General features: G+C 42.3%; 1 protein-coding gene across 1 annotated transcript; it reads right to left on the bottom strand.

The window, feature by feature from the left end:
- Positions 1 to 3,216: 3,216 nt before the first annotated feature.
- LOC138883684 (uncharacterized) lies at positions 3,217 to 3,950 on the bottom strand. Its single transcript, XM_070164386.1, has 2 exons — positions 3,369 to 3,950; positions 3,217 to 3,318 (listed from the first exon to the last, which is right to left on the bottom strand). Exons 1-2 carry the CDS (start codon positions 3,948 to 3,950, stop codon positions 3,217 to 3,219), a joined length of 684 nt encoding a protein of 227 aa, XP_070020487.1.
- Between the last annotated feature and the right edge of the window lie 5,646 nt (positions 3,951 to 9,596).

The raw sequence follows: 9,596 nt of genomic DNA, 5'->3' as shown, positions 1-9,596 counted from the left end.
AAGGAGGTGTGACACCTGTAATAGTAGCTCCAATGGTAAGTCGCCAGTTGACTTCATCTTCTCCACCTCTCCCCTCAATTGCTTCACCGACTCCTTTGAGGCCCGAGTCTTTTTCAGCTTTTTTGTCTGCTTGCTTAGCTCCTTAAGTATTTTTCCTTGAACTGCAAGAGCATCCATGATAAGCTTTTGGTTGTCTAGGAGCTTTTTCTGGTTGTCAAGCACCTAGGGCTGTGCGGGAACTGACTGGGATGCCACTGAATTGGATAGCACAGACAGCTTAGAAGTTGCTGCCTATATCCAGTTGTTGATGCTGGAGAGTGTTTGGTTCAACCTATGAGCAGTCAACGGGTATGCTAAGGAGGAGGGCACCGAGGATGGCATGGAAGTAGATGGTCCGGAGGCAGGATCCGGTATGGCAGCGGGAGGCTGTGAAGTAGTGACTACTAATGTTGGCTCTTCAGACTAGCCAGTAGAAGTAGTAGCTTTGCCCTTGTATCCCTTGGATTTGGGGTTGCCTAGACCGTGAAGGTTATACCATGAGAAGGGCTTTTTGGGCTTTACCATGATATCGTAATCCCTTTTCTCTACCTCCCGATCTTCCAAGTACATGGTGAGGAAGTTTGGAAAGGGGTAAGATCTATCACCCTCGTTGACCACTATAGTGATCACCCTAGACATGATATTCCCGACATCGATCAGGAATCCCACCATGATAGCCGCCACAATAATCGCCCGGGAAACCGGTATGTCACTGTCGTGAGTAGTAGGGTCTAGTCTGTTGCATACAAAGGTCTCCCAACCCTTATCCTCAAAGTTCAAGGTGTTCCTCAAGATAGGAACCCCCGCTGCCAACCAAGCTGGAGTAGTATCCAGGAGAGCCAGTAGTGATGCCAACCACAGGCGGGTTGCCTCATCCATAGCCATTTTCTCTAAGTACAGTGACTCATCTTCATCATTGAATCTGAGATAATCATTCAGAGTCTTCTCATCAAACTTGACCTTCAGATTCCGCACCTTAGTAAAAAATGTGCCCTTTTTGATGTGGGAGGCATTGGCGTAAAACTTCTTGACTAGGTGCTTATTAGCATCCAGCACCTTGCTAGTGCAGTATTCCCACCCCACTCTTTCATTGAAGTGTTGCTTCACATTGGGATTGTAGGGCAGAAGATCCCGCTCTATGAACTGACGCTCAGGTATGAGTGACTTTTGAGGCCACCACTCCCTGAACTTGTGATATTCCAGCTCACTGACAAACCTCTGTTGCCACACCACCGGGTTTTTTGTCCTTTCCACACCTTCGGTCTGGGTATCACCCCCTCTCCCATCATCAGGTACCTCAGCATCTACATCTTTGGGATCCTGTCCAGGTGACGAAGCTGTAGGTGAGGCTGAAGCTGAGGACTCACCACTCTCCGCTGAGCCATCAGACGGCTCAGAAGAAACATGAGCAGTAGGAGAGGCTAGGGGTGTAGGCTTGTCTGTCAATCTAAGTCTTTCCGAAGTTCGGTACATGTGTGGGTACAGAGCTACTCTCTGAGGCCTCCTGGAGGGAACATACTCACTCCCCTCGGAATGGGATGCAGCTCTGTTTGCGGCTTTGATTTTTTTTGCATCTTCCCAATTGATTGTCGGACTGCTGGGGTTAACTTAATTTGTCCTCGTCCCCTACCACGGGAGGATTCTGCTTTCCCCTTTTGTTTCTCACCACCACCTCTAGATTTAACCATTGTATGCAAACATAATTAGTGGAAAATTGTTAGTACTAGTGCTAGAAGAAGCAATGAAGAAAAGCAGAAGAGTAGTTGACAGTGCTTGAAAAAGTTGCAAACCGTTGACAACGGATTAAGAAGCGCAGCCGCGGAATAAGCACCACTGACCGCGGAAAATGTAGCACAACCACAGAGGTGTGGGGATCAGACTACCCACCCTCTGATTCTATGGTACCGCTGGGCGTGGCTGCGGAGGTTGCACCGCTGTCCGCAGAAAATCAACCACAGCCGCGGACCCATCTTTTTACTTCTCTGAACTTGCACACTACTGACCGCTAGAAATGCATCGCGACCACGGAGGTTGGGCCACTATCAGCGGAAATTGTCACTGCTGACCTTGGTCATCAATAATTCCCAACTCAGGCATGAACAATAACCGCGAAAAAATACCATGGCAGCGGAATTCAAAATCGGCCTGAGTCAACCTAGGGTTTCAAATTTTTCATGCATTTAGCACTATCATCTACATTGTTAACCCTAACTAGCTATTAATTAATCAACCCTAACTATTTAAGCCTAATTTAATTAACACTAAGGAACCCTACGTTAAAATTAAAAGAAGAAGAAGAAGAAGAAGAAGAAGTAAAATCTAACAATTAAAAGAGAAATAAGTACAAAATTAAAGAATAATGAAGGAGTAAAATTACTAGATGTGTAATGTGTGATGAAAAATGGACTTTAATTGTGCTTGTGCAGATTAGGGCTCAGAAGAACATTGAAAATTTAGTTTGAGAGTCAAAGGATCGAAAAGGGTAAAAGGCTTCATTATATTCTATTTATAGAAAATACCCTGGGACCCACAATACTTACCTGGAGGGGCCGCGGAAAATCACCGCAGTCTGCGCTGCCGATGAACAGAAGGCCTTATCTGAGTGAAACAATCGTTGAGAGCGAAAAATGGTACGCGGCCGCAGTAAGGCACCGCTCTCAGTGAAAAATAGCACCGCGGACGCGGATGAAACTTCAGAGAAGTCTCATTTTGGACTTTTCAATCCCGCGTCCGCCACCAAATTACGCCTCCGCAATAAGGCCACCGCTGACCTCAGAAAATGGAGCGTTGTCAGCGGTCCAACTTCAGACTGTTGCACAATTTTTCCAGCTTAGTCCTGCACTTCATCAAACATTCTTACACATATCTCACAACTAGTTAGTTCAAAATAAAGCCTACACTAAGAAGAAAATCAAAAAGAAGAAAAACACATGGGTTGCCTCCCAAGAAGCGTCTGATTTAACGTTGCGGCATGACGCAAGTTACCATCAATCATTTAAGATGGATCATTGCCACCACATGACTGTCATCAAACTTGCCAAGATAATGCTTTACTCTGTGCCCATTAACTCTGAAGATTTTACTATTTTTGTTTTTCAAATCAAGAGCACCAAACGGAGTTACAAGCACCGCCTCAAAAGGTCCACTCCATTTGGACTTGAGCTTTCCCGAAAACAGTTATAACTGAGAGTTGAATAAGAGGACCAAGTCACCTTCCTTGAATTCATTGCTACAAGCATACTTGTCATGTAAGTACTTCATCTTGTCCTTGTACAAGAGCTGGAATAGGCATGAAACCGAAACTCATCAAGATCATTGAGTTGCTCTACCTGAAGATTTGCTGCAATATCCCATTGAAGATTTAACTTTCTCAAAGCCCATATGGCCTTGTGCTCTAACTCAACCGGGATATGGAAAGTTTTCCCAAACACCAACCGGTACAAAGACATACCAATTGGAGTCTTGTAAGCAGTCTTATAAGCCCACAAAACGTCATCCAATTTCTTTGACCAGTCAGTCCTGTTTGCATTGATAGTCTTTGACAATATGCTCTTAATCTCCCTGTTGGAGACCTCAACTTCCTCACTAGCCTGAGGATGGTAAGGAGTGGAAACCTTGTGATTGACACCATACTTTGCAAGCAAAGTATCAAATGCCTTATTGCAGAAATGAGAACCTCCATTATTGATGATTGCTCTAGGGGTGCCAAACCAAGTGAAGATATTCTTCTTGGGAAAAGCCACCACACTCTGGGCCTCGTTGTTGGGTAAAGCCATGGCCTCAACCCATTTGGAAACATAATCAACGGCCACCAGAATGTATGTGTTTCCACATAAACTTCCAAAAGGTCCTATGAAATCAATGCCCCACATGTCGAATATGTCAACCTCGAGAATAGTAGTGAGTGGCATTTCATCCTTCTTTGAAATTTCACCAGCTCTCTGACACTCATCACATCTTTTCACAAGCTCACTCGCATCCTTGTACAATGTAGGCCAATAAAATCAACAGCTGCCTTTGAAGCTGTCCTCGCCCCACCATGGTGACCACCATAGGGAGAGGAATGACAAGCATAAAGAATACTCATTTGCTCTCTGAAACACATCTTCGGATCACACCATCATTGCAAATTTTGAACAAATAAGGCTCATCCCAGTAGTAGTCCAAGCTATCCCGTTTAAGCTTCTTCCTTTGGTTAGAAGAGAGCTCACACAGAACAATGCTGGTCATAAGAAAGTTGACAACATCTGCAAACCAAGGCATGCTATTCATAGAAACGGAGAGGAGTTGCGCATCAGGGAATGAATCATTAGTTTTGAGGCCATCATGAGGCCTCCCCTCCTCATCCAAGCGGGACAAGTGGTCTGCCACTTGGTTTTCACTCCCTTTTCGATCAACAATCTGAAGGTCAAACTCTTGAAGCAATAGAACACATCTCATCAACCTAGCCTTGGAATCCTTCTTTGTCATCAAGTAGCGGAGTGTTGCATGGTCAGTATGAACTATCACCTTGGCACCCATTAGATAAGGCCTAAATTTCTCCATTGCAAACACAATTGCTAGCAACTCTTTTTCCGTCACCGTGTAATTTACTTGAGCACCATTCATTTTCTTGCTGGTATAATACACCGAGTGAAACATCTTGTTTACTCTTTGATGCAAGACCGCTCCTACCGAAACATCATTTGCATCACACATGAGCTCAAAAGGTAAGCTCCAATTGGGTGCGGTAATAATGGGAGTGGTTGTCAATTTGTACTTGGGAAGTTCAAAAGCTTTCATGCATTCATCATTAAACACAAACTTTGCATCCTTTTCCAATAATTTGCACAAACGGTTCACTACCTTAGAAAAATCTTTAATGAATCTTAGGTAAAACCCCGCATGCCCAAGAAAACTCCTAACCTCCTTGACTGAAGTAGGAGGAGGAAGCTTTGAAATCACTTCAATTTTCGCCTTGTCCACCTTAATACCGTTCTTTGAGATCTTATGGTCGAGGACAATGCCCTCCTTGACCATAAAGTGGCATTTCTCCCAGTTAAGTACTAGATTTGTCTCCTCACATCGGGCCAACACTTTGTCAAGATTCTTCAAACACTCATCAAAGGAGTCACCCACAACACTGAAATCATCCATGAACACTTCCAAGAAGTCCTCCACCAAGTCGGTAAATATAGCCATCATACACCGCTAAAAGGTAGTCGGTGCATTACACAAACCAAATGGCATCCTAGAAAATGCAAATGTGGCATACGGACATGTGAAAGTGGTTTTTTCCTGATCTTTCAGAGCAATCAAAATCTGGTTGTAACCTGAGTACCCATCCAAAAAGCAATAAAAGGCACGCCCAGCAAGTCTATCCACCATCTGGTCAAGAAATGGCAATAGAAAATGATCCTTGCGGGTCACTTTATTCAGCTTCTAGTAGTCCATGCACACCCTTCATCCGATGACAGTCCTGGTAGGAATCAACTCATTTTGCTCATTGGTGACCACAGTCATACTACCCTTCTTCGGCACACATTGCACCGGTGAAGTCCAAGAACTATCCGAGATGGGGTACATAGCCCCTGCATCAAGCCACTTAATCACCTCCCTTTTGACAACTCTTGCATAACCTCGTTCAACCTCCTTTGATGTTCCACGGAGGGCTTTGCATCATCCTCAAGTATAATCTTGTGCATGCAAAAGGCGAGGCTTATTCCCTGAATATCAGCTAGAGTTCATCTAATTGCCTTCTTTCTTCTATGGAGCACCTCCAGTGTGGCATCTACCTGCATGTTAGTAAGACAAGAAGAAAGAATAACATGTAAAGTTGAACTAGGGCCTATAAATTCATACTTGAGGTGTGAAGGCAAAGGATTCAATTCCAAAATGGGAGATTCCTCAATTGAGGGCTGTGTTGGGGAAGTCTTTTTGTTCTCAAGATCCAAAGAAAGCTTACGAGGCTTATAAGAATAAGAACCCATTCCATGCAAAGCGTTAACACACTCCACCCGACCTTCATCCTGATTCACATCAAGGTTCAATAGTACCACTTCTAAAGGATCCTCCACATTGACCATGGCACTAGTATCATCAGCTATCACCTCCGTGACAATATCCACAAAAGAGCAAACTTTAGTACTATTTGGCTGCTTTATTGATTTGCACACATAAAAGACAACTTGCAATCTCATTGACACATAGTCGACTTCGCAGTCAAGAATTACAAAATCAGCAGGCAAAATAAACTTGTCCACCCGGACAAGAACATCTTCAATAATACCAAGCAGCTTCTTCATTATTCTATCCGCCATTTGCAATCTCATGAAGTAGGTCTCAGTTGACCAATACCCAAAGTTTTGAACACGGAGTAAGGCATCAAATTGATGTTTGCTCCCAAGTCACACAATGCCTTTACAAAATCCGCACTCCTAATGGTACATGAAATGGTGAAAGCGCCGGGATCTTCAAGCTTTGGAGTCATCGAGTGCATAATTACACTTACTTGGTGAGTCATTTGATGGTCTCACAATCCATATATCTCTTTTTAGTTACCAAGTCTTTCATAAACTTGGCGTAACCTGGCATTTGCTCAAGAGCTTCCACCAAAGGAACATTGATCGACAAGTTTTTTATCATCTTAATAAACTTCTTAAATTGGTTTTCATTCTTTTGCTTCACAAGTCTTTGAGGGTAAGGTGGAGGAGGCCTTGGCAAGGGAGCCTTAGCCTTGGGCACTACCGTTTTCCGCATGTCTATCATGTGTTCCCTAGACGGGTTCACATCATTTTGAGTCTCCACCTTATTATCATGGATATCAATTCTCACTTCCACATTTAAATTGCCGTCACTCACTTGCTCATCAACTATAGGAACATCATCATTTTGCACTTCAACCTCATCACTCACTATTTCCCTTTGCTTGGAGGTATTCACTTCACCACCTCTACCTCTTCTTGTGATCATCGCCATTGTATGCCCAGTATTGTTCCCACCCTTCGGGTTTACTACTGTATCACTAGGTAGATCCCCCTTAGGGCGAGTATTCAAATATTGCGAATCTAGCCAAGTTGAACCTCCAAATTTCGGATTGAAGTATTATGGGAAGCCAACTGAGCATCAGAGTCGGCATTCTTTTTCATCATTTGTTCAAACATCATCTCGATCCTTCCCATCTCATTGTTTGACGAGCTGGGACCTTGGGACAGAAATGGAGGCAGATTGTTTGGTTGTTGATACATCGGAGGTCTTTGAAAGCCTTGCCCCCGATTCCCTTGATTGCCATTATTCCAACCCCCTTGGTTGTTGTTTCATCCCCAATTGTTGTTGTTGCCACTCCAGTTGCCCTGGTTGTTCCGGTTGCCCCAATTCTGATTGTTGTTCCCCTAGTTGCTATTTCCCTGTTGGTTTTGATTTCCCCAGTTTCCTTGGGATCTCCACTGTTGTTGTTGGTTAGGAGCATTGCCCATTTGTCCTTGATAATTGTTCACGTACTGTACTTCTTCACTTTGCTCAGCATACCCATCATCTTGGTTGAAACCACTGCTACATTGCTCATATTGATCCGTATTTCCCTGACTTTGTTAACCTCTTTGTAGCCTCTTGTTGACCAACATGTTTACACTTTCCATAGCATTTACTTGTCTCGGCGCTTGAACTTATTGTAATTGAGCTTTACTGGTTCATTGTTGTAGTCAACTCTGCTATTGCCTAGCCATGGTCGTGGAGCTCTTTGTGCAGGTGAATGACAGTGGGATCACCCTGTGGCATATTAGCTCGACTTTGCCAAGCTGAGGAAGTATCAGTCATCTCATCAAAAATGTCACAGGCCTCAGCATAAGGCAGCTTCATAAAATTACTCCATGCTAACTGGTTTACCATACATTGATTGGTCGTGTTTATACCCTGATAAAATGTCTGTTGAATGCTTCAGCCATATCATTATTAGGGCATTCCTTGACCATAGTTCTATATCTATCCCAGATTTCATGAAGGGGCTCATTTGGTTCTTGTTTGAATAATATGATTTCATCCCTCAATGCAACCATATATCCCGGTGAGAAAAACTTGGCTATAAACTTATCGGTCAACTCATCCCACGTAGTGATGGAATGATTGGGGAGTCTTTCGAGCCAGTCCAAAGCTTTCTCTCTAAGTGAGAAAGGGAACAATCTCAGTCTCAATGCATCCTCCGACACATTAGTTTGTTTGCTTCCGCAACAGGTATCCACAAAGCCCTTTAGATGTTTATATGCATTCTGATGGGGAGCACTTGTGAAGTACCCTGGTTGATCCAATAAAGTCAATATCACATTTGTAATCTGGAAATTGCCCCTCGGATCCGAGGTGGGACAATTGCTCTTGCGTACCCTTCATTTGGAAGCACCTGAGGAGCCACTCTTGGAGGAGCTGGGGGAGGGTCTAGAATGTTATCATTGGCCTGGAGGCCTCTTCTTTGAGCTTGAGGTACTAGAGGTACCTCGTCTTCATCATTATTATCTACCTCCTCCCCCGGGATAGCATTTCCAAGATTATAGTTATTTGCCATTTTGTACTGCTATCCAAGATTATCGTTGTTTGCCATTTTGTACCTAAATCGATTAACTCACAGAAGTTAGTAAAATAGAAGGAAATAAAAACAAGACACAAAACTAGTCAGATAGATAGCCAAAACTATTTAGGTCCCCAGCACCGGTGCCAAAAAGTAATCTGAGCCAACCCTATACCACTATAGAGTGGCAAGAGCGGTCGATGCAGCTTCTATCCGAAAGGTCGGGATCGAATACACAAAGAGCTAAGATAGGTTTGGAATTGGTTTCTATCTAATCTAGCAATGTATGATGTTCTTAATTGCATTTCCAATCATTCTATGTTTATTTACTATTCTACTTCAATACTAATGAACAATGAAAATAATCTAAGTATGATATTTTTGTAAGGTTTTCTCAATTGGTAAAAAGGCACTAGGGAAGTGACTTACACCTAGGTGGGTATCTAACGGGGTCTAAAACTTAGGGCAAACTTGTAATTGGGATCATGATATAACCATTGCACATAGTTACTCACTATATACCTCTCGGTAGTTTGGGTGACTTTGCCCTAATTAGCTTTCTCAAGCCCAATTGGTTGTTTAAACAATGCAAGCAAAATTGGCTCAAGTCGGGTATTACTATTTCTAGGTTTAACCCTTTAATTGGGGATATTGTTGACCCAATTTTTTTATATATATTTTTAATATGCAAAATACTTTGAAAATAGCATATATATGTATTTATAAGTATGTTCAAATGTTTTATCATTTTTTCTTAATTTTTTAAAGATTTTTAAACCAATATATTCCCTTATTTTATTCATAAAACCCAATAATAATTCCCAAAGTTATCATTTTGGTGATTCATTTATTGGATTCTCATATTTATTATAAAATATAGCTAATATATGTTTTGCATATTTTTATAAATTGATTAAGTATTTTTAAAGTTAAATTACATATAATTGTAATTTTAGCCTCTTTTAGATTTAATTGCGTTTATATCTATAAAGAATTAAGTCCAGTATTTTTAATTTGATAG

The sequence above is a fragment of the Nicotiana sylvestris genome, chromosome 12, assembly GCF_000393655.2.
Source record: "Nicotiana sylvestris chromosome 12, ASM39365v2, whole genome shotgun sequence".
In the NCBI taxonomy this organism is placed as follows: domain Eukaryota; kingdom Viridiplantae; phylum Streptophyta; class Magnoliopsida; order Solanales; family Solanaceae; genus Nicotiana; species Nicotiana sylvestris.
Note: the sequence above shows the minus strand (reverse complement) of the source record. Positions and strands in the feature narration are given on the sequence as shown.

Excerpts from the sequence above, each read along its gene's own strand:
- LOC138883684 (XM_070164386.1), bottom strand. The coding sequence starts at position 3,950 with ATGCCACTCACTACTATTCTCGAGGTTGACATATTCGACATGTGGGGC. Across the intron at positions 3,319-3,368 it reads ATATTGCAGCAAATCTTCAG|CTCTTGTACAAGGACAAGAT; the intron begins GTAGAGCAACTC and ends TGCCTATTCCAG.